At 42.7% G+C, this 26,753-nt stretch overlaps 7 protein-coding genes across 7 annotated transcripts; 4 read left to right on the top strand and 3 right to left on the bottom strand.

The window, feature by feature from the left end:
- Window positions 1–3,138: 3,138 nt before the first annotated feature.
- On the bottom strand, window positions 3,139–8,737 carry LOC6554653 (acetylcholine receptor subunit beta-like 2). The gene is made up of 11 exons (XM_001981941.3): window positions 8,676–8,737; window positions 8,260–8,453; window positions 8,076–8,204; window positions 7,832–8,017; window positions 7,645–7,777; window positions 7,454–7,581; window positions 5,263–5,438; window positions 4,945–5,097; window positions 4,763–4,842; window positions 3,991–4,097; window positions 3,139–3,519 (listed from the first exon to the last, which is right to left on the bottom strand). The coding sequence occupies exons 1-11, from the start codon at window positions 8,731–8,733 to the stop codon at window positions 3,304–3,306; spliced, it is 1,560 nt and encodes a 519-aa protein (XP_001981977.1). The 5' UTR covers window positions 8,734–8,737; the 3' UTR covers window positions 3,139–3,303.
- Window positions 8,738–11,789: 3,052 nt separating this feature from the next.
- On the top strand, window positions 11,790–14,447 carry LOC6554652 (zinc finger protein DZIP1L). Its single transcript, XM_001981940.3, has 5 exons — window positions 11,790–12,082; window positions 12,147–12,931; window positions 12,991–13,721; window positions 13,777–13,933; window positions 13,995–14,447. The coding sequence occupies exons 1-5, from the start codon at window positions 11,989–11,991 to the stop codon at window positions 14,430–14,432; spliced, it is 2,205 nt and encodes a 734-aa protein (XP_001981976.1). The 5' UTR covers window positions 11,790–11,988; the 3' UTR covers window positions 14,433–14,447.
- Window positions 14,448–14,685: 238 nt separating this feature from the next.
- Window positions 14,686–17,766, top strand: LOC6554651 (serine/threonine-protein phosphatase alpha-1 isoform). The gene is made up of 5 exons (XM_001981939.3): window positions 14,686–15,157; window positions 15,278–15,626; window positions 16,002–16,287; window positions 16,346–16,493; window positions 16,751–17,766. The coding sequence occupies exons 1-5, from the start codon at window positions 15,109–15,111 to the stop codon at window positions 16,900–16,902; spliced, it is 984 nt and encodes a 327-aa protein (XP_001981975.1). The 5' UTR covers window positions 14,686–15,108; the 3' UTR covers window positions 16,903–17,766.
- Window positions 17,767–18,758: 992 nt separating this feature from the next.
- On the bottom strand, window positions 18,759–20,205 carry LOC6554650. The gene has a single exon (XM_001981938.3). It carries the CDS (start codon window positions 19,747–19,749, stop codon window positions 18,916–18,918), a length of 834 nt encoding a protein of 277 aa, XP_001981974.1. The 5' UTR covers window positions 19,750–20,205; the 3' UTR covers window positions 18,759–18,915.
- Window positions 20,206–21,102: 897 nt separating this feature from the next.
- Window positions 21,103–23,683, top strand: LOC6554649 (protein takeout). The gene is made up of 4 exons (XM_001981937.3): window positions 21,103–21,399; window positions 22,805–22,894; window positions 22,956–23,106; window positions 23,173–23,683. Exons 1-4 carry the CDS (start codon window positions 21,318–21,320, stop codon window positions 23,603–23,605), a joined length of 756 nt encoding a protein of 251 aa, XP_001981973.1. The 5' UTR covers window positions 21,103–21,317; the 3' UTR covers window positions 23,606–23,683.
- Window positions 23,684–24,213: 530 nt separating this feature from the next.
- LOC6554648 (protein phosphatase 1 regulatory subunit 21) lies at window positions 24,214–25,973 on the top strand. Its single transcript, XM_001981936.3, has 5 exons — window positions 24,214–24,420; window positions 24,498–24,848; window positions 24,914–25,093; window positions 25,147–25,668; window positions 25,725–25,973. The coding sequence occupies exons 1-5, from the start codon at window positions 24,343–24,345 to the stop codon at window positions 25,812–25,814; spliced, it is 1,221 nt and encodes a 406-aa protein (XP_001981972.2). The 5' UTR covers window positions 24,214–24,342; the 3' UTR covers window positions 25,815–25,973.
- Window positions 25,929–26,652, bottom strand: LOC6554682 (iron-sulfur cluster assembly 2 homolog, mitochondrial). The gene is made up of 2 exons (XM_001981935.3): window positions 26,412–26,652; window positions 25,929–26,351 (listed from the first exon to the last, which is right to left on the bottom strand). Exons 1-2 carry the CDS (start codon window positions 26,453–26,455, stop codon window positions 25,976–25,978), a joined length of 420 nt encoding a protein of 139 aa, XP_001981971.1. The 5' UTR covers window positions 26,456–26,652; the 3' UTR covers window positions 25,929–25,975.
- Between the last annotated feature and the right edge of the window lie 101 nt (window positions 26,653–26,753).

Below are 26,753 nucleotides of genomic sequence, written 5' to 3'. Positions count from 1 at the left end.
ATCCTCCTCATATTTTTCCCTGCGCCCCATAGACAAAGGCCATGTGCAGCTGAAAACAATACGAAAAAAAACTGGGAAAAAGGCAAACTTAATAACAACAAAATGGCCTTTGCGGCCTCTTCTTGGCACTGGGTCACTCACTCCAACAGCCAGCCACACACATGCCTCTTGCCAAAGGCACATATTTTGTAATTTATCATTGCACAATACACGGACTCACCCATATGTTTGTCACTCGAGTCCTTTTTGTTCTTGCCAAATGAACCTAAGCGCCGAAGAGACCCGACTTAACTATTTAAACTCGTCAATGACGCCCGTAAATCAAGCTTCCTCGGTCACAAGAATTCCAAGCTGTAGGCTTCAGGCTGCGAGATCTGTGGCGGGATCTGGCGGGATCTGGCGGGATCTGGCGGGATCTGGCGGGATCTGGCGGGATCTGGCGGGATCTGGCGGGATCTGGCGGGATCTGGCGGGATCTGGCGGGATCTGGCGAGATCTGGCGGTATCTGTGGCGGGCTCTGAGCCCGTATCCTGAAAATAGAAGTACAAAAACCAGGAATTGCTTTCAAATTTAATAAAAGGCCAAACTGAAACTGAACAAGCCACCCGCTGCGGTTTTGGCCACGGATGCGGATGTACGGATGCATGTTCTGCCAAATCCAAACCCCTTTGGCGTATCAAAGTCATTCGCACATAGACCGCACCCCTTTTAAACTCTAATTGACGTGCTTTTGGTCAAATGTAGCGATTTGGATTTGGTTTTGGTTTGGTACATATTTTTTCCAGTCACGCCGCCGGACACGGGGACACACGAGTGCATTTCAAGGGTGTTTATGTGTCAGAGGGCACCGCAAAAGGGATCTCTGAGTTCGGAAATATATTTACAATGCACATCGCAAAACAAGACTGAGATACATTTGCGTAGAATTCGGCTTTAAAAAAATTAAAAAGTGTATTCCGTGCACTTTACATTCCTCAAGCACATTTTTTATAAATCGTTACCCTGACAATGCCGTTTCTTTTAATAAATATTACTGTCTACTATTTTTTGCCGTGCATTTCAAAGTGCACGAGTGTGTATTTGGTTAGTTGGTTGGCCAAACGTAGCATCGCACGTGCTTCTGCCGGGTGCCACTTCGCCATTTTGGCCATTTCGAGCTTAATCTTGGCCTGGCCAAAAGTAGATGGTCGTAGCCCCTGGGCCAGATGCACTCCGCGCCGCGTTTCCTTTTGCGGCAGTTTAGTTTATGGCTTTGATTTCCGTTGCGCAACGCGCTTCTTAATTAGCTGCCATTTCACTCTCGGCTTGCCCCTTTTCTTCTGCTAGCGGTGTAATTGAGCGTGTAAACTGGGCTTAAGTCACTTAACAGTCGCTTAACACATGCAGCTGAAGGGATGGCACCAACAGCAACCAGAAAAAAGCACAAAATCAAAAAGGGATCTGCTCCTGACCCGAGAGTCGTCTTCCCGATGCCTTTTTTCTTGTTCGGTGGTGAGACGTGGATGCGGGTTGGCCGGGCAATTTGCATATTGTTTTGTGCTTTGCTGAACTTTAGCTTGTGCCCGAAAATGTGTTGCATACTTTGCGGCTTTATGCAAATACCATCACAGTGGTCACTGACAAATAGGGGATGCTTTTGTTGGCCTGTTTTCATTCAAATTACATTTAAATTATTCCGAGAGCAATGCCGAGGTTGGAAACAGCAATTGAAAGCATTCTTTATGGAGCTGAAAATGGCATACAAATGGACATGGTTTTTTTTTTTAAGACTGACAAATACCTTTTTTATCTGCCTGTTTTAAAAAGCTAGAGCTTGATATCAACCCGTAATATTGCCCAAGTTTCCGCGCATAGTGTGGCTTCGAAAACATGCATCTGACCTCCACTGTAGCTGAGATCTCCTGGAGAACAGGACCCGGGACAAGTTTGCCGCCCTGCATGGCAAGCAAATAGAAATTAACATGACATACTTTGCCCGGTTCGCAGCTCCTCAGCTCAGCTGGTGTCGGGAGTGGATTTGGTGCCACGAAAGCCGTTGCTGCTCCTGCTGTTGATGATGATGGAGATGAAGATGGGCCCACAGATGGAGGCGGTGGACCAGGAGGAGGATTCGGCTGTGGAGCTACGCATGTGACGCAGCAACAACAATAAGGACAGCGACAAACATGCACAGCGGGGCATGGCCCGTAGAAAATATGAAAAATGTAAAACAAAAATCTGGCAGAAACTTTTCTAATTTAAAACTGCCAGCACAAAAAAAAGGAATGCCAAAAATAAAATAAAGTACAGCGAAGAAACTCAGAAAAACGCCATTAAGTAAGGGGGTTGGGCGCAACCAGGGAGTCCTTTAGCAAATCTTAATAATTTCTGGATCACAGCCTTGGTAAGAAAGGGTACAACGTAGTGGAAGTATGTAATTACATTTCAAAATGATATTTTAAGGTGTCATATTTTACAGGTGAACTTACGTATAATCAGCAGCCTTAATTAAAGAGCCACATAATATTTATGACAGGGTGTTTTTGATTCTACACTAGAATTGCCGAAATTCCTTATCATCTTCCCTGGTTCTTTTCATCATCAACACGCCTTATAGAATGTTAACCCACCTCCTGCCAGTCAAAGTGCTCCGCAAATTATGTCTGTTGACAGTGCCGAAGTGAACGTCCTTTGGCGTTGCCAGCAGGACCTGCACATGCTGATGAATGCGAGGCCAAGAGATTTCAACTTTCTAATTTAATGCGACAAGGAGACAAGTTGGGCGACGGATACAGAGACAAAGACAAAGGCAACGCCGAGTGCGGAGGCAAATAAATGATACTGCAAATTATTTAGGCAGCCAACGCGGCGTATGCGCAATGTCTGTTTGACACAGCATAAGCGAAGTTTATGCCATATTGTTTTGGCTCTCGCCAAGAAAACGTTTTATTTCCACACCAAAACTTTCGTGAAAAGTCATCTCTTAATTGAAAATTAACAGCAACAGAACAGATGTCATTGTGGTTTTGGTCTGATAGCAGCTGCCAATTGGCATACGCATTACATTAATTCGAAAAAACTTGAGTGCGGCCTAAAGATGAAGTGGTGCCAAAAAGGATGATGATGATTTAAACAGAATTTTTTTATTTAGTTTCCATGTTTTATAGCTAATTCGGTTTTACAGCACTGCAGGATGATAAACACTTAAACATAAATCGTTGCAGCATTGCCCAGGAAGCAACTGATTTGATTGCGCATCATAAAAAACAGTGCCCAGCCTCGGAAGCATTGTTAACTCAGACGGGAAGACCTCGGGATCCCAATTAAGTTAGGACCTGACGGACAATGTCCGGCGGCAGCATGAAATTGTTTTTGCGCAATGGAATCTCGCTCAGCTGGCGGTCGATGGGCGACCGGGTGTCATATAGCGAAGGCGACTGACATATTATGGCCAAGGTCCCGAACACACAGGACAGCGTGAAGAGCCAGAGGAAGAAGCGGTCCAGCACCATCGATACGAACTTCCAGTCCTCCACAATCTGCGGCGATGAAACAATAAATAAAATAGATTTTTTAATATCATTCGTTTTCGTATCGTTTTTGCGGCAGAACGAAATTGGTTTTACACATTTTCGTCGTCTGAAGTAGGGGGCCTAATAAAATATGACCCTGCGGCTGGCTTCCAATAAACTTGAATCGCAATAAAAGTGTAAAGTTATGATTTAATATTTTGCAATTGTTTGCTGCACATTTGGGACTTGGCTCTACGTTCCATGCATTCGAACTTAGGGACAATAAACAATAATAAAAATGCCAGGCATTTACTTGCCCGCGCCAGACGCCAAAAAAATATGGTCATGTAAACAATAACAACGCCAAGGACTCCAGCCATCATCCACCAGCCACCATCTAGTATCTTTAAGGCGGACACGCGTCAATAAAAATGGGCAAAAAAAAAAAAAGGAAACGGCTCGGAGATGGCGGCCAAGTTGAGGAGCCTGTGTACCCACCTCGTTATCCTTGTCGGCATCCTTGATGTGCTGCGCAATAAATCTGACCGCACGCAACGCCTGCAGCACTTCGGGTGTTAAGTTGCGCGGTATCACATTGTCGGAATCTGTCAAGTTTCCGCCATGAAATGGCAAAAAATTGAAATAAAATATTGGAATAATAAATAAATGTGCGTATCAAGAATATCCCGACCGCCGGCTATGTGTGCACATCTATGTATGTGGGCATTTGTGGGTTCGCATGAGTGGACAAATATTTTGGTCACTGTCAGGACGCAAATTAACGCCGAAAGGCAAAAAGGGACTCTGGCTTAACGAAGCATCTAAATTATGCACATCCCGAAGATGAAGTATGATATTTCGGGACAATGAATACATATAAGTTTGACATAAGTTAATTTTCCATTTATATATTTTTTTATTAACTTCAGGAATCTCTTCTAGCTGGTTATATGTTTGTGTGCTGCATTATATTATTTTATTTAGTTTGAAAACAAATAATTCGTCATCACATGAGCGTAAATTGGAAAAATGGCGGTTCAGCACAGTGATTCGTTTATCTCTTTGACAAACTCCCTTTTGAAATTCTTTTGACCACAACCGTGCTTAAATTTCGACGGCATAAGCGGTTTTTGTCGCCCCATTTTATTGCATTATTTGCCCTGCTATTTTTTTTTTAGACTTGTGTGTGTGTGATGTATTTGATTTCAATTTGATGCCGGCAGACATGCAAAATATTTGTGTGTTTTATGGCTAGATTTCGCGCACTCACCCACAGAGTTCTGCATGCCATTATCGTAAGCGCCATCCTGGCTGTCCTTAAACTCGCTGGGAAAATCGCTGATGCTGTCACTGGAGGGGAAACCAGCCCACGTCACATCGCAACACATCCACAACACAAACAGGCAGGCCAAAGTCAAGTGTTTGCTTTCAATTTAGCCAGTTGCCACTTACCGCACATCGATCTCGTTGGTGTACCCATTGCTCGGAGTGGAGTCGTCGTAGTCGGGCAGGGTGTACTGCGTCCGCCGCATCATCATCAGCTTGGGCATGAAGTGCAGGAAGAGCTTCCGCACCAGCGGCGACATGTTGTGCGTAGAGGGCGATCTGTGCCGCAAATATACACCATCGAAATCAAAGGAGGTAATGGGAAGTATGAGCTATCTAGCCCTTATATACGGTATAAAGTTTGAGGTACGAAGTACTAGGTACGGGGCATGATCGTGGACTTTAAAGGTGGTTTTCCCCAGCCTTTCCCGCATCGAAACTCACCTGAAGTGGATGTTCAGCACGCAGACCGTCGTCCAAACGGATAGCGAGACGAGTATCATGGTAAAGAGGAGGTACTTGCCCAGCAGGGGCACGGCCAACGAGGTTGGGGGGATAATTTCGGCCAAGAGCAGGAAAAACACGGTCAACGACACGAGTATCGAAATACATAACGTAACCTGTCAACGAAATGTTTACACAATTTCCACCTGTCGATATCTCACGGCTATCGGTGCCCACTCGATCCGACAGAAACACGAGCCATCAAACGGTCAAACGGTCAAACAGTCAAACAATCAAACCAACAATCAACCAACAACGACATTGAACACATAACAACAACCAAATGAAAACACAATAATAATTTGTTTCATTAATTCAGCCAATTACTGGTACGAAAAATATTGGCCAAGGAGAAAATATATTGTAATATTTACACTCCAAGGCCATGAAATTAAAATACGATACTTTAACAAACAATTGGTTTTAAACAACTAAACGGCTACGTACTTCAGGACTGCATCGCGTATCCTGTGACCAAGCTAAGGACCCACAACTAACACACTCGCAAACGCACAATCCAGCGGGATGGGACAACCTGCACCCACCCACATCAATCAATCATACGAAGTTTACACTAAAACAATCAACACCAAAAACTCAAAGAAACAAAGCGCATTTTACTACGTTTACATGTGAACTTCTGCGTACGAGTGTATTTGTGTCAATAAAAAGATTCGGGTAGTTTGTATCACTTCTTATCCTTTTTGGGGAAAAGTTCTTAAGTTCTTGACACGAAAGAACTTCATTTTAATTACTGACTGACTTGTTGAGAAATTATTTGAAAGCTGCAAGGATAACTATTTGTTTCAAGCTGACTTTTGAAAATAATGCCAATTATAAGAACGATAAGTTTTTTTAAATATTCGCAATTGGAATTGCATTGTTTTCAAATCTATTTTTTATCAAATATGGGATGTATGGAATGAACATCAACATGGAACCCAGAAAGCTGTAAGTATCTACTACAATATATATTATATTATTCCACCTTATGAGTTTCAATAGAATTACATGCTATTTAAAAACTGAATAACTTAATTGTTGTACGATTCAGTTTAAATCGGGTTTATATATCAATCTCGATGGGAAGTATGTATCTTTACTTGAGCAATACGACTGAACGAACAAACTCTAGGGCAACGATAAAATGAATTCAAGAACAAACTGCACGAGTCCAGTACGTGTTTGTGTGTGTGTGTTTAAAGTGGTGAGTGTGTGTGGGTGTGCGTGTAGGTGTGCCTGTGCGGAATGCAGGTGTCCTAGGTGTGTGTGTGTGTGAGTGCGCTGCTTAATTACAAGATACGCGATATGGAAGTGGCTTTTTGACATTTTGAATTCGACTCGATTCGGATTTGGTTCAATGTCGATATCGATGCGCATTTGTATGCATTCGATGAAAATTTACGTTATGAGATTTCTCAACTCAGGACAGCACACATGATATTCAGCAAAAAATGTGGTATTCAGGATACATGTATGATATATTCATACATATTTTTTTTTTTTTTTGGGAAGTAAATATCTGTGTGCTGCTTTCAAAAATCTGAGAGTCGCTGCTGCGAATGCGGAGCTGATTTTTTGATGGATAGATAGAAAAAGCTAAATATCATTATGATATACACATTAGTTAATAATTGGAGCGTAAAATAGAAAGAGTTTAAGATTGGAAAGAGCGGGAAATTCAAGTTGAGCTCTTCTCAGAAAAAATTTGGATAGTGTTCGTTTAAGAAATTTGTTTTTAAAAGCCAATTTAGAGAGTACAAGAGCTCAGCTTTAGGATAGCAGACTTGAAAGATTGGGTAGTGATAGTTAAGGTAATTGAAAGGAGTACTATATGTGCATATGAAAAAGATAGCTCATCTAAGGTATAGGTTTATTGTAGAGTTATTGTTTTGAAGTGTTATAATTTATAGGGAGTAGTTTGCATATGAAATTATTTTACAAAATTATTTGAAAAATATTAATTGTTAAAAAGATAAGAAACATATGTACAATAGCTACATTTCATTTTTCTAAGCAACAGAAAATCTACTCTCTACGTGAAAAAATGAACAAAAACATGCCACGTGCTCAAAATAGGGGATATCACTCTGATATTTTTATTGGAGTTTGGAGGATCCATCTTCGTTACCTTTTCGCCCGAATCGCTGGGCAAATAAAACACTAACACCGTGAGGAACGTTAAAGCCACACACGGCACAATCAAATTGACGGTATAGAACAAGGTCTTACGTCGCATTGTCAACTTGAATGTTATATCTGGGTAGAGGGTATTATAAATATAAATGCAAGCATATTATGTGCATAACAATGTAATCGTACCTGAAAATGGTTCCAGTGTATCGGGGTAATACTCCTCATTCTTGGTAGCCGGCACTTCAAGTATGTCCCATTCCACAGACAAGTAAAATTCCGTGAGGTCAATGCCAACTTGCACCAGGTTGCTGCCAGGAACCTGAAACATGATGCGTTATTTATTAAATAATTAAATTATTAAAAAAAATGTAACCTGATCCAAATGCTTCAGATCCACTTGGGCACCATTGTAGGTCCATGAACCGAATTTCATGAAGCAGATTTGTTCGTCGTACGGAAAGTATTCGACATTCATCTCGCAGGAGGACTTGTAAATAGCAGGTGGCTCCCAAAAGACTTCGCCTGTGTACTTCAGAGTAGCTTTGGTCATCAGAGTTACCTAACAATGGATATTTTAGTTAAATATGAATACAGTATTGAGGAGTTTAATAACTTGCTTCATAGTTGCCATCCCAGTTGTTGTATAACACGATATCCGGCACCCAAATGTGCTCAGATGGCACATAGAGCTGCTCAACTCCGCCATATTCTTCGGGATCCCAGCGCAACTTGTAGTCGAACCAGCGCTTTAAGAAAACATGTTAATAATATATAGTAATAGTATAGTGCACTCATAACTACCTGCTTCACCCAAAGGTTGGTGGTCATCACCTGGTTCTTTAGATTGACCTCAATCAGCTGAGACAATTTCAGACCTAGCCAAACCGTCAGGGTCTCCGTGTTGTTCACAACCGGTCTAATCAAACGATTGTAGTTGCTTAACAAATCATCATAGAGACGTTTGGTGTCCGGATTTGCCTCAAAACTTATTGGAGCTGGGAAGGTGGTGGAAATTCGGGGGAAAACAGAGAAAAATGCCAAGTTTATTTCCCAAACAAAGGTAAATTTCCCAAAACAAACTTCTGCGCATGCGCTCTCTCTGGCTCTCTTGTGGGCGCAGCTTCCTGACATCTGTCAGATACTTGGGATACAGCATCAGGGTATCGGAATTTTCACAGGATTTTCCTCGCACTGACGCACAAGTTTTCCCAGCTTACCCGTGGAATTTGCCAGCGGAACCAGTAGGAAAACACACAACAAACTCCAATGCCACATTTTGTTGCTGTTTTCTCTTGCTTTTTCTGCAATTTATTGCTTATAATTTATGTATTTTAACTATACTAAACGCATTTCGCTTGGAGTTTCCTCTTAATACCACCTCACGGGTGGAGAGTCCAATCGCAACTGAGTTGTGCCTTTTGACAGATGCATTAAAGGAGATGCTCGATAGCTCCAAAATGTTTTATCTGAAAGGAACCTGCAAATTATCGTGCCTTGCGCGGTTCTTTTGAATTATTTATAAAAGAAATATGTAAATATGTAAATAATGAAGCTGCATACAAAACTCAACCTATCTTATTCGGATTTAAAAGTGGCATACCTCAAAATATTTCTGTCGTAATTCTCTAAAAATCTGCATTCAAATTTCAAAATTTATTTAAAAAAAATTTTTTCGTATTTTTGTTTGATGATGATGTAGAAATTCATAAAAATGAAGAAGTGTCTCAGGGCTGAAGTTCTAAAGTCCATAACTCAACCTATATTAATCGGATTTTGAAGTGGCATACCTCTAAATGTTTCTGGAGCAATTCTCTTATAATCTGAATTCAAATATAGAATTTTATTTTTTTTCAATTTTTTTGTCATTTCCTTGATGTTATAATGTTGGAGAAATTCACAAAAATCAAGATATGTCCCAGGGCTGAAGTTCTAAAGTCCATAACTCAACCTATATTAATCGGATTTTGAAGTGGCATACCTCTAAATGTTTCTGGAGCAATTCTCTAAAAATCTGCATTCAAATTTCAAAATTTATTTTTTTTTCAATTTTTTTTGTCATTTTCTTGATGTTATAATGTTGTAGAAATTCACAAAAATCAAGATATGTCCCAGGGCTGAAGTTCTAAAGACCATAACTCAACCTATATTAATCGGATTTTGAAGTGGCATACCTCTAAATGTTTCTGGAGCAATTCTCTAATAATCTGCATTCAAATATAGAATTTTATTTTTTTTCAATTTTTTTTGTCATTTTCTTGATGTTATATGTTGGAGAAATTCACAAAAATCAAGATATGTCCCAGGGCTGAAGTTCTAAAGTCCATAACTCAACCTATATTAATCGGATTTTGAAGTGGCATACCTCTAAATGTTTCTGGAGCAATTCTCTAATAATCTGCATTCAAATATAGAATTTTATTTTTTTTCAATTTTTTTGTCATTTTCTTGATGTTATATGTTGGAGAAATTCACAAAAATCAAGATATGTCCCAGGGCTGAAGTTCTAAAGACCATAACTCAACCTATATTAATCGGATTTTGAAGTGGCATACCTCTAAATGTTTCTGGAGCAATTCTCTAATAATCTGCATTCAAATATAGAATTTTATTTTTTTTCAATTTTTTTGTCATTTCCTTGATGTTATAATGTTGGAGAAATTCACAAAAATCAAGATATGTCCCAGGGCTGAAGTTCTAAAGACCATAACTCAACCTATATTAATCGGATTTTGAAGTGGCATACCTCTAAATGTTTCTGGAGCAATTCTCTAAAAATCTGCATTCAAATTTCAAAATTTATTTTTTTTCAATTTTTTTGTCATTTTCTTGATGTTATAATGTTGTAGAAATTCACAAAAATCAAGATATGTCCCAGGGCTGAAGTTCTAAAGACCATAACTCAACCTATATTAATCGGATTTTGAAGTGGCATACCTCTAAATGTTTCTGGAGCAATTCTCTAATAATCTGCATTCAAATATAGAATTTTATTTTTTTTCAATTTTTTTGTCATTTTCTTGACGTTATATGTTGGAGAAATTCACAAAAATCAAGATATGTCCCAGGGCTGAAGTTCTAAAGTCCATAACTCAACCTATATTAATCGGATTTTGAAGTGGCATACCTCTAAATGTTTCTGGAGCAATTCTCTAATAATCTGCATTCAAATATAGAATTTTATTTTTTTTCAATTTTTTTGTCATTTTCTTGAAGTTATATGTTGGAGAAATTCACAAAAATCAAGATATGTCCCAGGGCTGAAGTTCTAAAGTCCATAACTCAACCTATATTAATCGGATTTTGAAGTGGCAAACCTCTAAATGTTTCTGGAGCAATTCTCTAATAATCTGCATTCAAATATAGAATTTTATTTTTTTTCAATTTTTTTGTCATTTCCTTGATGTTATAATGTTGGAGAAATTCACAAAAATCAAGATATGTCCCAGGGCTGAAGTTCTAAAGACCATAACTCAACCTATATTCATCGGATTTTGAAGTGGCATACCTCTAAATGTTTCTGGAGCAATTCTCTAAAAATCTGCATTCAAATTTCAAAATTTATTTTTTTTCAATTTTTTTGTCATTTTCTTGATGTTATAATGTTGTAGAAATTCACAAAAATCAAGATATGTCCCAGGGCTGAAGTTCTAAAGACCATAACTCAACCTATATTAATCGGATTTTGAAGTGGCATACCTCTAAATGTTTCTGGAGCAATTCTCTAATAATCTGCATTCAAATATAGAATTTTATTTTTTTTCAATTTTTTTGTCATTTTCTTGAAGTTATATGTTGGAGAAATTCACAAAAATCAAGATATGTCCCAGGGCTGAAGTTCTAAAGTCCATAACTCAACCTATATTAATCGGATTTTGAAGTGGCATACCTCTAAATGTTTCTGGAGCAATTCTCTAAAAATCTGCATTCAAATTTAAAAAATTTGTTGAATATAAATTTTTTGTAATTATACCCGTTACTTGTAGATTAAATGGGTATTTAACGCCCAGAAACCGACCAACACGCCCACATTTTTGATTAATGTTGTCTTTTTTCACTTTTTTATATATCTTGAACATTTCTATAGATTTGCACAAAACTTTCTGCCACGCCCACACTTTTAAAAAATGTTTAAGTTTTTTTTTAATTTTATTAAAAATTTCTAACCCAATTTCTACCGATATTCCAGAAAATGGTGAAATTTCTCGTTTGCACTTCCGCTAGCTGAGCAATCTGATAGTCGGGGAACTTGTTTTAAATTGTCATACACTGGTATAACAATTTTTCGTAAACTCATTCTGTTATGCACAGAGTGTTATACTTTCTTCAGTAAATTTCCGAGGCTCAACAACCCTACTTCGCATCTGTCGTCCTGGCAACCTAGTTGCTTTGACAACGTGTAACCGAAAACTGGGGAACCCAAAGGGAAACTAGTGGAAAATAAAGTTTGGCAAAGAACGGAAGCAAAACAAAGAAGGCGAAGAAGAAGTAAACAAACTTTCGATTTTTTTCAGTCGTGGGTGATTCAGAGAAATGGGATTCAAGGGCAAATATCCGCAGATGGTCCGGGAAACGGGCTTTAAACTGAGACAGTATCGCGATGGTCCACTGGACTGGAGGCTTATGGGTAAGGAAAATGATGAAAATACTATGTAATTATCACTTGGTTTATATCAATTCATCACTGGCAGGATCCTATGAAACGGAGAGGATTCTCAGGGAGCAGAACTTCGAGCTGGTGGACAAGGCGTTGGTCCATCTTTCGGAGGCTCCACTGGGCACAGTTCTGGAAACTCACATTCTGGACAGTGGCATTGCCAAGTACTTTGTGATGTCACAGTATGCCATACAGTATTTGATGTGCTGTCGCACCTACCTGGACGAATGTGTCACTGATCTGAAGGAGGCGCATACGACGGCCCAGGAGGAGATAGCCACGCTGCGAAAGTCCCTGAGTGAGTCAAACAACGAAGTGGTGCAGCTGCACAAGAGAATCACCCAGATCGAGGCCATTCGCGAGGTAGTCTATCCCTGTCATCTGTGCACCAAGAATTTCATCAGCAACGAGGCCTTGAATGTACACATTGGTCGAAAGCATCGTGTGGCATCACCGCCGAGTCTGACATCCGCCACTGGGAAGGACAAGGATAGGGATAAGGCCACCGATGTGCACCTGATAAACACCATCAAAATGGAGCTGGAGATCAAGCAGCTAAAGGAGCGCCTGAATGCCGCCGAGCGGAACATTAAGGAGCGGAGCACGGGATCGAAGCGGGTGAGTCCGCGCCAGGAGCAGCGCACCGTGGGCATCCAGAGCAATCTGGCGGAGCCGAAGGAGAAAGACGAGGATAGCGGAGAGGCTAGGCAAAGCGAGGCTAGCGAAAGAAAAGAGCAACTCACAGGATTGGCGGAGCGACTGAGCAACTTTGAGGAGTGGCAATCGCAGCTCATGCAGAGCAACGAACAGTTCATACAGGTAAGGATCCTGTATTCCTCACTCCTGTGGGAGCACCTTTACAATTTATATTCTTCCAGGACATTAACAAGAGGCTGGAGGGTCTGAGCCAAGCTCTCGAGCAGAGTAAACAGGCTTCCGGCAGCACGCCTCCGCTGGAAGATCGGGTAGCCACACCGTGTCTGGAGGATCTGGAGCGCATACTCACCGAAAAGGTGGCAGAGATTGGAAAGATCAGCGCAAACAGGCTGGAAGAGGTGGTCTTCCACCTTGAAGTGGGCTACAAGGAGAAACTGGAGGCCCTGGAGCGGGAGCTTAGGCAGCTGAGTGTTAAAAAGGTGCAGCCAGAGCCTCTGCAGACTGTGCCAGCTGCCTCGAAAATACCCAAGCCGGTGGCTCTCAAGGAGGAAACCAACATTGATCGCATTCGCAAGCAGGTGGAGAGCGAGTTCCTCAAAAAGAAACATGACGATGACACCTACTCCATTGAGGAGGCGCCACGGAAGAGTCCGGTGAAACCATTTCCGCAGCTGGTGACCCAAGTTCAAGTGGTGGAAAAGGAGCAGCCAAGTGCTGGTAGTTCAGGCAGCAATCCAACTTATACGAAATCCCCAAGGGAACCTGTGCCTACTAAGTTGGAAACGAGGGAAGCGACGGACATCAGCGAGAGTCTCAGCCAAGAGGAGACGGAGAATGAAGAGGAACAGAGTCTGCCAGAGGAGGAGGGCACTGAGGCTTCCACCTCCGAGTCGGAAGCGCCACGGGAGGATCCAAAGCCAAAAACAAACAAGCCTTCGGGTAGAGTCATAAGGTGAGTGTTTTGATCTTAAACTTTCTTAAAGTATTAATAATGACCATACTTTAAGGAGCACACAAAAACCACTTACACGCAAGGATGCCCGGAGGATGGTCAACCGGAAGTTGATGCCTCACGGCTTTGATATGAAGTCCAAGGGTATTTCCCACACCTCGCTAAAGAGGGTCAATTCAGAGCTGGCAGAGCACCGCAATAAACTGAAACTGGTAAGGCTATAACTCCATAAAACCATCTATAAAGAATTGACAATTTTTCAATACCCTTTAGCAATATCCACATTTTTATGCGACTCGAAATCGCATCCGCAAGTTTGTCGAAAAACTCTGCTCCGCCAAGTTCTCGGAACGAGCGGAAATGCTGCTGAAGCACAAGAGTCCACTGAAACCCATGGAGGTTCCAGGCAGAGGGATCGTGAGATCTGAAAAGTCTGTGGAGGATATAGCCAGCTCCCAGGACGAGGAGCAGGCGGATGAGCAAACGGATAGCAGCGAGCAGCAATCTCAAAGTTCCAGTCCTCGCAGACCAGTTAGTCGCGATTTCAAGGCTCGTCTGGAGGAGATTCTGGTCAAACCAGCGGCCACTGTGCGAGGAGCTTCCAAGTCGTCCTTGAGTTCGAGGCCCGTACCGCTGCCCAGGAAGCGCGTGATGTTCAATACCACGGAGGACGGAAAGAGCTTCATGGACAGAGATGATAACTTAAAATGAGTCAATAAATCTTTCCTCTCAAAAACGATTTCTTTTAATTTAAATGTGAATTTTATACATTTGATGTTGGTATTGATTTCATTATTGATACACATTTACTAACTATTTCTAACCATTACATTATAACATAATACGATTTCTTTATAAATATTTACCACTTTAATCGATGAATTGTACTGTAGGGTACTAATCTTAAAAAAAATATTGTTTTTCAAATTAATTTGCTATTTCCGGTCACACTACCTGCCACCGATAGCTTCGTGCCCTGCAATCGATAGCCTATCGACTCGCGCTGTAAACAATCGACGTCACTAACCAACGTAGATGAAAATTTTTTAGTACGTCGCGAGTAAAACGTGCATTAAATGCAATAAAAGGGCAGCTGGCGAGGATCGGAACGATTGAAGTCAGCCAACCTCAGAGGGGCCAGCATCCGAGGCAGTGAATCCGCGTATCCGTGCATCCGGCGGACCAAAGGGCGAGATTAGCGCAGCACCGAGTTTCCATCCGCACACGGACACGGCGCAGACACACACAGGCGCACGCAGCCCGTGCCCATCGATGAAATAACATACATAACGAACGTATACCGAAAATACACGGGTTACGGGAAATAGCAGTTGCATCAATCAGCGGATAAGCGAAATTCGGGAAGCGCAGCGAGCGGGCCACAAAGATGTCGGATATCATGAACATCGATAGCATCATCTCGCGTCTGCTGGAGGGTAGGTGTTGCTCCAACTTTTGATTACCTTGCCCCCACCCAATTCACATGCCTCGCCAAACCCAAACCACCCACTCTTATCACCCTAACGCGATTTTCCCTGGTTTGTTTTCCGTTGCAGTGCGCGGCGCACGACCGGGAAAGAATGTGCAGCTGTCAGAGAGCGAGATCCGCAGCCTGTGCCTCAAGTCCCGCGAGATATTCCTGTCGCAGCCCATCCTCCTGGAGCTGGAGGCACCGCTAAAGATCTGCGGCGACATACACGGACAATACTATGACCTCTTGCGCCTGTTCGAATACGGCGGCTTTCCGCCCGAGTCAAACTACCTGTTCCTGGGCGACTACGTCGATCGTGGCAAGCAGTCCCTGGAGACGATATGCCTGCTGCTGGCCTACAAGATCAAGTACGCGGAGAACTTCTTCTTGCTGCGCGGCAACCACGAGTGCGCCAGCATCAACCGCATCTACGGGTAAGTGGGGATACTGGATGAAGCTAGGTGAATTCCGAACAGGAATTGAAACAGACTTAGGGTCCAGCTTAGATTACAGCAAGCAAACTAATTTGATTACAGTTGATAGTATTCGTACTAATTATGTCGACTATGAACTTTATACAATCAAACAAACAAATTCTTGTTTATTGTTTACGTGAGCTTTAAACTTTTCCCAAACATATTGATTTCCACCTATGTATGTTTCCAAGCTTATTAATACTTTCTAGTTTACTGACGCATACAACTATGTGCATATCAATTAAATTAGTATACCCCACATAGATAAAGTGAATGCCACATTCTATCGCAATAATCCATAAAATTACTCAACTAATTGCATTTAATTGGCAGGTTCTACGATGAATGCAAACGTCGCTACACCATCAAGCTGTGGAAAACGTTCACGGACTGCTTTAACTGCCTGCCGGTGGCCGCCATCGTGGATGAGAAGATCTTCTGTTGCCACGGCGGCCTGAGTCCAGATCTGTCGTCCATGGAACAGATACGACGCATCATGCGTCCCACAGACGTGCCCGACCAGGGACTGCTGTGCGATCTGCTGTGGTCGGATCCGGATAAGGATACCATGGGCTGGGGCGAGAACGATCGCGGCGTGAGCTTCACATTTGGAGCAGAGGTGGGTTCTTCCCATTACACTATTGTCCTCAAAGTTGTTTAAACACTCGCTCTTGCAGGTTGTGGGTAAATTTTTACAGAAGCACGAATTTGACCTGATCTGTCGGGCTCATCAGGTGGTGGAGGATGGTTATGAGTTCTTTGCCAAACGCCAGCTGGTGACGCTCTTCTCGGCGCCCAACTACTGCGGGGAGTTCGACAACGCGGGTAAGTGTTCATCATGCGAGGACTTTAGTCGGAGATAAACCTTGTTTGTTTGGAGAATAGCCATGAAGCACCCTTGTACTGTATGATTTTACCTACCGATAACCTGTCGGCAAGTGAAAGCTGGCAACCAGATTTAATTTCCACTCGGAAAATGCGCATTTTAAAATAATCAATAATCAATACCGAGAATGGCACAACTCATAAACGACAATCCCGCTTCTAATGAATTGATTAATCATTATTGATTGCGTTTACAGGTGCCATGATGTCCGTGGACGACACATTGATGTGCTCCTTCCAGATATTGAAACCCGCCGACAAGCGACGATTTGTTTATCCCAACTTTGGCAGCTCAGGACGTCCGTTGACACCGCCACGTGGGGCCAACAATAAAAACAAGAAAAAATAAACACTGCACACCTCGAACAAAGCACAACAACAGCAACTACAAACGGCCACACACCCAAAACAAAAATAGGGAAACTGGAAAGGAGAATCCGTGTCCACATTCAACGGAAGCGCAAGAAGTTTGTTTTTATCAAATACGTGTAATCGAATCGTGAGCAACGTTATAAGGGGTATATGAATCTACACAAATTAGCCTATTTTTCATTTGAAAAGAAAAAAAAAAACAAAAAACAAATAAGGAAAACAAAGCAAATGAAACGAAATTAAGAAAAAAACAAACAAAACACAAATCGAGACACTTTAGTTCAAACTAATGGTAGTGTAAGACACTGCATAAGCAAGAATATTTTATCTCCTAATGTATTAATTTTGTTATAGTTTTTCCTTACGCAAAGCCCACACCCACTCACACACACTCACACACACACATGCTCAGATCACCCGTACCGTACAGTAGGTACGATAAGTGCACGCACCGGTTGTATTTTAATTTGCATTTCTATCTCGCACAGCATTTTATTTAAGCCGATCTTGGCGGCACTTTTGGCAGTTTTTGGCAAAGGTTTTTAACCACACACTTCTGTTCTTCCTTGTTTTTGCGTATCTAAAAGAATATTAGCAAATGGTAACAATGTTAACTTTTATGTTAATTAAACTGTACGAGAATGCGTTTAAATGTGAGTTGAGGTTACTACATATTACATATGTACTCGAGGCACGATTTATTTTTGTAATATTGTCTTACAAATTTTACATCGATACATGTTTACTTAGTTTTAAAACGAGGAAAGCAATTTCAGTTGCAAGCTACATAAGTTTGAATTGTTTACACCAAAAATATTAAAATAAACAAATATTGTGAATATTTTTTTACTGTTTGCGTTACACACACACACACACACACACGCACCTCCCACATGCAAGCACGCACACACGATTTTAAGGAAAACCCCAAGAAGTATGTTTATATATACAAGAAACCCGAATTGAAAATCTACCTTAAGGCGAACGCTTTTGAGCGGCACTGTGTGCTCTCTGCTGATGTCAGCGACGAGGCAGATAATGTTACCCCTTTAAATCCCCCGCCCACGCGAAAGGAAAGCAGCCCCAGAGACCCATTAAGTGCATGTGAAACTCACACGAAAATACAAAATCGAAATAAAAATATGCAAGTAATGAAATATTTGTAAACAGCAGCGCAACCAACACAGGCACACACTGTTTATGTACAAGTACTTGTGTATACTTTGTGTATTTTGCATTCTACGACTAACGTCGCAACATTCTAGTGCTAAAGGCCGCCACATTCAATTACAAGTATTATGCCCAGGCAGGCAGCGATCCGGAGCGATGCAGCCGGACGCAACTTACCCAAAATGGTTTCGTTTGTATAATCCAATCCCCGCCCGACAACCAAGCAACCTACTAACAACAATCGCGTAACCTACGGAAAACAAAAGCAAAAGTATGAGTCCTCGTCTATTTCACACTCTAGTACTCTGTTCAATGTTGTAATGAATTCAACGTATATTTACGACTATATATATATGTACTTGTAATAATGCGATCCAGTACGACATCGGCTGTTTTCAACCCTAAAAAACACGAGTCATAAGAAATCTATAACGTAATATCGTAAAATTAAAGTGTAATTGACCTCAAGAAGGAAATTAGCAAAGACAAATGGGGTAAATTAATAATGCATTCAAAGCGTAAATTGCAAGAATAAGCAACAAAAAAATCATTTAAAAAAGAGATAAAAAATTAAACAAAAAAAAATAAAATTTAACAAAATGAACACAATGAGGAAGCACTTGTAACAAAATAGCACTGTTTTATTAAAAGAAATTGAAATACATACTAGCAATAAATATGAAATTCAAGATGTGTTTTTACTTGAGTGAAATGCATGCTAGTTTCTTATTCAGATATCTTTATAGTTGCTGTGTAAGGAATTTATTTCTTTACTTTCTGTTGCACACAATATTGCACTTAATGTAGTTTATAAAGCACTTTAGTTATATCGCAGGGCGCAACTCCTTCCCAAAGGAGCACATCTGGCTCCGGTGCCCCTGCCACGTTGCTCCTCCTCCTGGAGCCTCAGCCGGAGCAACTTCTGCCTCAAGGCGTAGGGTGTGGCGGTGCTCCTCGTCACTTCCTGTTGCCTGCACTCATTGGCCCGATCCTTGTTCCACTTGTCCGAGTTGGCGAAACTAATTTTGTCATAGGCCCGCTGCAGACGCAGCTCATCCTGGCGGCCATCACTGAAGCATTCGCCGACGTTCATCAGGCGGAAGTGCTGCAGGGCCTGCAGCTGCTGCAGCTCATCCGTGGCTTGCTGGTTGGGGCACTGAACTGGGCGTGGTGATGGCGTCGAGTTGCCACTGTAAACCTGACCCTGACCTTGGCTCCTCTGGCGACTGGCGACGCATGCGCTCTGCTCATAAAGACGCCGATTGTCCGTGTACCCCTCATAGTGATTTGTGTTTGAGGTGTCAGTACCGCCTGTTCGTTCCCAGCCCCATCGCAAAACCTTGGCCCTGCTCTGCTGGCGTTGCTGGGAGGAGCTGCAGCTGCAGCTGGAGCAGTGACTCACCGTGGTGGCTGTGGAGTTGCGGCGACTGAAGTCATTGACCAGCTCGGTGCTGGAGTGTCCTAGGCCAAATCGGGGCGGGGTCTTTAGGCTCGGACGCTTTATAAATTGGGTGGGTCGCAGGCTTTGTCTAGAAGATGAGGTCACCGACCTGAGATCGCCACGTGGATTGTCATCTCGCTCTGGATGCAGCGCAAGATGTTGCTGCGGCCGCTCGCTTCCCGATGTCGTTACGCCGCAATAGCATTTGTGCATTTTGGGATTTATTGCGTCTAGCCTTTCTGATGATTCCAGTGATAATTAATTTTCTTTCAGATTATTCTATTCCCCAAAGTGATTGCGTGTCCGTTGAATGTTAAGAGCCTACTGCCGACAACCGGTTTCCACACTTATGGCCTGGTACTTTATCACCAATCATCATACCATACGAGCATACAAGTATACCGTTAGCCGGCTCAGCAAAGCACTCGCATATCGTTTGTTTATATTTGAACAACAATTGCAACAGTTTCCATAGACACATGTCGAGGTCCTTGGGCTGTTTATTTTTGGCCAAACACTTGCTCGCAGACTCATGTTCAAACGCACACAAGTGCATGCCTAAGCCCAGTTGGACAAAAGAATGTGCTGGCCAAACGAAAGACTTAGGCAACAAACTTGAATTCGGCACCATAAAGTCAAGTGAAGAATTACAATCAAGGAACAGTGTTGTAAAAGATCAAAAGATATTATTGATGGAAAACTGTGGAAAAGCAGAATGAAATCTAAGGCTCGACAGCATGAGTCATCATTTTTAAATTTGATACTTACATGTATGACATATCACCATATTACTTTGCTTCATTAAGTACACACCTAATCAGAAAAAAAAACATTGTATATGTTATGAAAATGAATGAAAGTAAAATACCTAATCATATTAATACATTTTTGCGAATAAGATTACATCTTTCACTTCATCTTAAGTGTTTTACATTTACCTCTTTTGCGAATTTTCAGTTTAATGATGCCTGTTAATCCAAACTATGCATTTAATTAAGCGGTAGCCACCCATAAGATTGGCCAATTCGCTTAACCCAAAATTAGTTTTCCCATTTGTGCAAGAATTCGACTGTTGATTTCAGCACACAAATGTTGCCAAATATTGACCCAATAAAAACTAGTTCCTGTGCACTTGTAGAATATACTCTAAGTTCGCTCAAGTGCCCGGATTAAGTGGTTCGATTTGACTTCCTCGAGGAGAGCGAACCGTGAATATTGGATAAGCCATACACCCCAAATTAGGGCCCTAAATTATGGTGAAAACCAGGTAAGGTTCAATGAACCGAATCGGATCGCGGGGGAAAATGAAATAGAAAGGGCAACACAGGGTTGCTGGGTAGCTCGGTCATTGGTCGTCGTCGTCACTTGGCTTCCACTTCCAGTGGTCATTGCTGGTGGTTGGTTGTCTTGGCCTGGCCAAAAGCGGCGAGCCGGAAAGCAAAAGTGGTTCGCTCACTGGCTGGCTTAATGGGCCAAAGCTCGGTGCGATTGAAAATCGATGGGTTTTCGACTCGCAAAAGCTTTCCGACGTCCGCCGTTCAGAAAGCCAACTGAAGCTCGGTATAAAAAGACGATCGACGGACGCATCCCGTGTACACAGTGATAAGTCTCCGGCCAGAACCACCTGTCACCTGAACCGATACGGAAGTCGCGCGCGCGTGGAGACATCTCTTCGTGCCGAGTGCCAATTGAAGTTTGGAACTTGCTCTTGGTCAATCGATTTCGTACATCCGCTCCGAATCCGAATCCGATCCGATTTCATACATCCCCCCGGACGAAATATGTCAAAATACACGCTACTAATGCTGCTGCTAATCGCTGCGGTTGCGCAGGAACTTACTGTAACGGCTGCGCAAGATTTGCGTAAGTACTGCACCAAAAAAATACAAAATAAAAATCAAATAAATTAAGCCAATCCAGCAACAACTATTGCGGCGAGTCAAGAGTGCAAAAAACTTATAGATCGTATTTGCTTTGGCGCTATGCTTCGGCTACATCTACATATTTGCTTGGCACCTCATTTATGGTTAAAACGTGATCGATATGGTTTATGGCTCTTAAGTTTCGTTTTGGGAACTCGGATTTTGGCCTGCAGACACGAAGGTCGATCTCTGTAAGATTCTCTAATGCCGTCCATTGTTGCATGCAAATTTGTAGTGTTATTACAGCAGGTACAGTAAAAATCAGTAGGGAGTACCACCGGCTAAGCGCAAAGTATGTTAAATTATTTAAAGTCAATCCAACTGTGTTCAGGTAAAAATAAGTATAATATTTTTAAAGTACTGGAATTAATACTACGAAAGGGAAAGGATTTTTTAGAAGTCTTATGTAGCCTTTAAAACTTTATGGGCATGGGTAACTTTTTTTGTTTCAAAATTAATGTAAGCTAGTGTAGTTAATTTAAATCGTGAAAGAAATCAAAATAGACAAATATGAACAATAAAAATTAGCGAAGGAATCACCAAAAAATGAAATAAAAATATGTTCCGTGAAGTGATTAAAAATGCTATGGGCTATTTCCAAGATAATAGTTATGCCCATTAAAAACGAGAATAATTGAGGTGAGATATAAAAAACAAACGACCAAAAGACTTTATGCGCTTCATTTGCGTGCTGCTAAGTGGTCAAGATCAATTAAGATCGGTTTTTGGCGGCATTAGAGGTCTCCAGCCACCGAAGTCCACTGTACACGGGTGTTATGCAATTGAAGCCATCGTCTGCAAACAGGTTGCTCTTGGCCAGGCCAGTTTGACGGTCCAGACCACTGACCACAGTCCACTGATCCACATTCACACTTACACTTCCGCTTGTGACACAAATCTACGATTATCGCGGAGAAGGACATATGTAACCGCACGGCGATTGATTGTGTGTTAATTAATTCGCACATTCCACGCAGTCGCGCGGCATTGGTATGGAATTTTTCTCCCTGTGCAGCTGATTAATGAAAACGTTGGCATAGGTCATGTGTGCCTTTGTCTGCTCAATGTATTCATGATAAATGGCCCCTCAACTTGACATTGAGCCACTAAAATATGCTAGCTCACTTCTTTTTCTCATGTATATCCATTTTTTCTTGTCGCCGACACTTTTGTTTTGTTTACAAACAAGTTTTTGTGGCCAACGAACTCTGGCCAGTGGATGCTGGCCCAATTGCAGGCGGCTACACTATTTTTTTTTTGGCAGTGCCACTTCCGCAATCCGCGAGGCGGCGAGATTTCAATGTCATGACTAAGCGACTTAACCGATTTTTATCTCCACTTTTTAGCCGAAGGCTTTCCCAAGTGCAAGCGGGACGCGAACTTCGACAAATGTCTGGTGGATGCCGTCAATGTGGCGATACAGCAGCTGAAAACGGGTGAGTAATCACAACGACTTGGTTGTAGACCTGCAGTTATCCCTCTCCAATTGTATGCCAGGCAATAAGGAATTCGGCATACCGCCCCTCGAGCCGCTCACCGTGAAGAAACTCGTTATAGATGCCGGCAATGCGCCAATAAATCTGCGCCAGGCCTTGAAGAATGTGAAGGTGCACGACATGATCTCCACCAGCAAGATACAGCGGTACAGGTAGGTTATCAGGATAAAGAGATACCCCATTTGCATATTATATCATATGATATCCCACTTCTTTAGAACCGATCTGGACAAGCACTTGATTATCTGTGATAGCCGAACGGACCGCATCGAGATGATCGGCGACTACGAGATGTCCGGCCGCATCCTTCTGCTGCCCATCACAGGACATGGCAAGGCCAATGTCACGCTGATCAACACCAAGATCGAGCATCGCCTGATCGGCGAACCCTTCGAGAAGGATGGAGTGAAGTACATGCGACTGAAGGACTACCGAGTGTCATTCGATCCGAAGAGGGTGTATATGAACTTCGAGAACCTCTTCAACGACAAAACCCTATCGGATGGCATGAATCGATTCCTTAACGAGAACTGGGAGACGGTGTTCAACGAGCTGAAGGTGGGATATGCCAAGAGTTTCGGCATCATTTTCAGGGAGCTGTCGAACAAACTGTTTGAGAAAGTGCCCTTCGACAATATATTTTTAAGTTAAGTGCTTCGAGCTTTCAATTACGTACCTATTAGGTAATGCTTAATTTATGTTACTACATAGTTAATAAAGGACTTAAACTAAATAAATGTGGTTTATTTATTAGGATGGGCCCTTTGGCAGCTAGTCATCGGCTTAGTCACACGCAAAATAAATATTTACCATATATAAACAGCATTTTAGTTGGTTGTTTAACGCCTTAACCTTTCACACCTCTTAATTATTCGCCTCCCTTTTTATTACTTGTAAACAAGATTATTCAAAGAATTTGCTGCCTATTAAAAGGAAAAACAGTTTGCTTTTCTGAAAAGTGAGCGGTCAAGGTTGCAATAACATTTTTTTAATTTATATGCAAGCCTTGGGTATAAAAATATATATGATATATTTAACATGTTTTTGTATTCAACAGCGGTTGGTTTGTCGAGATAACAAATATTTGTATGTGCGTTGTTAAAAAAGTTAACATTAACATTTAACATTGATTAAAAATTATCAAAGCGAAAAATATTTTATAATGTAAGTTTCTTCTTTCTCATTTCAAAAATCCGTTAAAAATATAGTGTGACCATAAGCACAAATGAAAGCACTTTCGACCTTAGCGCTTTGGTATTCTCAGCGAAAGTGTGGCTGTGCCCACTGCTGTGCCAGCTTTATTTGTTGGTCAATTTGTTTAAAACAATTTAAAAACCGTGGGAAGAACGCCACCGCCGGAAACCACATCGACCGTAAAGCCTGCCTGGATGGCAGAGAAATCGCTCGCCATGGATGGCACCGTGCCGGAGGCCAAGTACCAGAAACTGGCCACAGAATACTCAAAGGTAGGATTCCGCCCCAAATCGGCAGCAACAGTTAACGCCCATTAATCCAATTAATCCCCAAAATAAACGCCAATTAGCTGAGGGCCCAAGCGACGGTGCTGAAGAAGGCGGTGCTGGAGGAGCAGTCCAAGGAGGCCAGCCTGCGGGAGCAACTGCAGCAATACGCCACCTCGTTGCGGCGCACGGAGCAGGAGGTGGACTCTCTGGGCTTTCGCAACAAGCAGCTGGAGTCCCGGGTGTCCCAGCTGCAACAGGAAATCTCGGCGCACGAGCAGCCCAAGAAGAAGGACAAGGATTCCGGTGGCAGGCGGGGATTACAGAACAATAGCCGCCCAGAAGCCGATCCGCCATCGGATGCCGCTCAAGAAGCGCTTATCTTTGAGGAACTGCAGAAGAAAATCATGGAGAATGCCCAGCTGACGTCATTGGTAAGGCCCAGGGGATGAAACTCGAAAAATTTGTTATGACCTCTGGTTTGAACGACATTGCACAGATTGACGACAAGCAAAGGGATCTGCTGCTGCACACGGAGCGCATCGCATCGCTGGAACAAAAGCTGGAGAAGCGCATCGGCGATCAGAACGAGCTGGAGAAGCGACTCAGGAAGGAGGTGGAAACGCTGCAGCACAGGAACAGCGAGCTGGAAACTAAACTTGTTGATGCGGCCAGCATGGTAATATAAAGATCTCTCTTAAAATCATTACCTCAAGACTCACGTGTTTTCAGCTTGGCAGCGAGGACGCACTGAGCGCCACAGGCAGCGATAATACTCCTCTCCACAATCCCCAGCAGCAGTCGAATAGCAACCAACTCACTTCCGAGGATCGCATTGCGCTGCTCGAGAAGGAGGCGGCGCATTGGAGGGCTCAATTTGAAGTGGCCAAGCTGCACCAAGCATTTGTCTCGAACCCCAACAAGGATCTCAGCACGTGCAGCTGCAGCACGGCGGCGGCGGGCGTCACAGTTCGACCGGCCGAGTCGGAGACGAAAGGCAGCCAGCGGGCGCGAGACTCGCTGCAGGATCCACCCGAGCCGGCCTCCAAGGAGCAACTCATCTACAGTGTGTTCAGCAAGAAGTTCGAGGATCTGATGCGACTGAAAGTGCAAGCGGAGTCCAAGCTGCGATCCTACGAGCTGGAGGTGCAGCATCTGCAAAACTGCCTGGAGAATGCGACGCACGAACTGAAGGCCAAGGACGATCAGTTGGCCAGTTTGGGGGGAGCCCTGCAAATGCTCGAAGAGGAGTTGGTGAGTTGCCCCAGTTTTCCGTTCTTAGAACCGAGTAACAACTTGTATTTCTTTAGACCACGACGCGTATTAACTACGAGGAGCAAATCAGCGTGCTGACCGAGCAGGTCATTAGTTTAAGTGACCAGCTGGCCGCCTGCAAGTGAGCATGGACAGCGGAGCGCCTCCCGCCCAGCTGCTTTACTGTATATTGTTGTAAAATAACTAACTGGGAACGCCCGCTCCCCCTGTTTTGTTATTGTCCACCCTCGACGTGTATATAACTGAACATTCTATATGTATTAAATAATTCTCTAAAGTTTAAAGTTTACAATTTGATTGAGAATGAGGAGCCGCAGGAGCAGCCCTGTTCCGCCAGCGGATTGGCCACCATCCGGAATCCGGCGCGTATTAGTTCGCTGTGGTAGTCCACGGTGGCGCCACTGCAGTACTCCAGCGAGACGGTATCGATCACCACCTTGGCCTCACCCTCGCCAAACTGCCGGTCATCCTCGTTCAGCTGCTTGTCCAAATCGAATTTGTACTGAAAGCCGGAGCATCCGCCGCCTTCGACGGTCACCCGCAGGAAGGATCCGTCCACGCAGATCTCACGGAGTCGCTTCAAGCAGCTCTCGCTCACCTGGACACTCAGCTCGGGATTGGCGGATGTGGAAGCGGTTGCATGCCGCATTAGGATTACATTTCTGAGAAAGATCAAACACTTATCGTGGGGCTTGTCGCGCATGTCTCCTAGCTAATTTCACCTTTGGAGTCCGGTCCTGACCACTTGCCGCAGTAGAAACGCCATAATTTCACGATTTCACAGCCAAAAAGTGCAATTTCAATATTTCTATTTACTATCTCGTAATCCAAACAACTTCAGCTGATTTCACCCGATAACTAGTGCCGATAGTTGCACTAATTTATCGATACACCCTAATTGGACTATCAAGGTTTGAGTCTGTGCTGTTTTAGATTTAAAACGGAGTTTATTATCATGTATCTAAAAGAACACACTACTTGAGTTATATAATTTGAAAACAATACAGAACTCTTCAAAAATTTAGTTTTTCTTAAAGGCACCGGGCATAATTAGTATTGCGGCA

This window comes from Drosophila erecta, unplaced genomic scaffold, assembly GCF_003286155.1.
Source record: "Drosophila erecta strain 14021-0224.00,06,07 unplaced genomic scaffold, DereRS2 tig00000000-arrow-pilon, whole genome shotgun sequence".
Classification (NCBI taxonomy): domain Eukaryota; kingdom Metazoa; phylum Arthropoda; class Insecta; order Diptera; family Drosophilidae; genus Drosophila; species Drosophila erecta.
Note: the sequence above shows the minus strand (reverse complement) of the source record. Positions and strands in the feature narration are given on the sequence as shown.

What these genes read in the sequence shown, in the direction of transcription:
- LOC6554653 (XM_001981941.3), bottom strand. Translation starts at nt 8,733, where the DNA reads ATGTGGCATTGGAGTTTGTTGTGTGTTTTCCTACTGGTTCCGCTGGCA. An exon ending in TCCGCTGGCAAATTCCACGG is followed by an intron (nt 8,454 to 8,675) that starts GTAAGCTGGGAA and finishes CCACCTTCCCAG; the next exon opens with CTCCAATAAGTTTTGAGGCA. An exon ending in ACCAACGAGATCGATGTGCG is followed by an intron (nt 4,843 to 4,944) that starts GTAAGTGGCAAC and finishes TTTCCCCTCCAG; the next exon opens with TGACAGCATCAGCGATTTTC.
- LOC6554652 (XM_001981940.3), top strand. Translation starts at nt 11,989, where the DNA reads ATGGGATTCAAGGGCAAATATCCGCAGATGGTCCGGGAAACGGGCTTT. An exon ending in ACTGGACTGGAGGCTTATGG is followed by an intron (nt 12,083 to 12,146) that starts GTAAGGAAAATG and finishes CATCACTGGCAG; the next exon opens with GATCCTATGAAACGGAGAGG. An exon ending in CCTTCGGGTAGAGTCATAAG is followed by an intron (nt 13,722 to 13,776) that starts GTGAGTGTTTTG and finishes CCATACTTTAAG; the next exon opens with GAGCACACAAAAACCACTTA.
- LOC6554651 (XM_001981939.3), top strand. Translation starts at nt 15,109, where the DNA reads ATGTCGGATATCATGAACATCGATAGCATCATCTCGCGTCTGCTGGAG. An exon ending in CATCTCGCGTCTGCTGGAGG is followed by an intron (nt 15,158 to 15,277) that starts GTAGGTGTTGCT and finishes TTTCCGTTGCAG; the next exon opens with TGCGCGGCGCACGACCGGGA. An exon ending in GCTTCACATTTGGAGCAGAG is followed by an intron (nt 16,288 to 16,345) that starts GTGGGTTCTTCC and finishes TCGCTCTTGCAG; the next exon opens with GTTGTGGGTAAATTTTTACA.
- LOC6554650 (XM_001981938.3), bottom strand. Translation starts at nt 19,749, where the DNA reads ATGCACAAATGCTATTGCGGCGTAACGACATCGGGAAGCGAGCGGCCG.
- LOC6554649 (XM_001981937.3), top strand. Translation starts at nt 21,318, where the DNA reads ATGTCAAAATACACGCTACTAATGCTGCTGCTAATCGCTGCGGTTGCG. An exon ending in AACGGCTGCGCAAGATTTGC is followed by an intron (nt 21,400 to 22,804) that starts GTAAGTACTGCA and finishes TCCACTTTTTAG; the next exon opens with CCGAAGGCTTTCCCAAGTGC. An exon ending in AGCAAGATACAGCGGTACAG is followed by an intron (nt 23,107 to 23,172) that starts GTAGGTTATCAG and finishes CCACTTCTTTAG; the next exon opens with AACCGATCTGGACAAGCACT.
- LOC6554648 (XM_001981936.3), top strand. Translation starts at nt 24,343, where the DNA reads ATGGCAGAGAAATCGCTCGCCATGGATGGCACCGTGCCGGAGGCCAAG. An exon ending in TGGCCACAGAATACTCAAAG is followed by an intron (nt 24,421 to 24,497) that starts GTAGGATTCCGC and finishes AACGCCAATTAG; the next exon opens with CTGAGGGCCCAAGCGACGGT. An exon ending in AAATGCTCGAAGAGGAGTTG is followed by an intron (nt 25,669 to 25,724) that starts GTGAGTTGCCCC and finishes GTATTTCTTTAG; the next exon opens with ACCACGACGCGTATTAACTA.
- LOC6554682 (XM_001981935.3), bottom strand. Translation starts at nt 26,455, where the DNA reads ATGGCGTTTCTACTGCGGCAAGTGGTCAGGACCGGACTCCAAAG. An exon ending in GTCAGGACCGGACTCCAAAG is followed by an intron (nt 26,352 to 26,411) that starts GTGAAATTAGCT and finishes GATCTTTCTCAG; the next exon opens with AAATGTAATCCTAATGCGGC.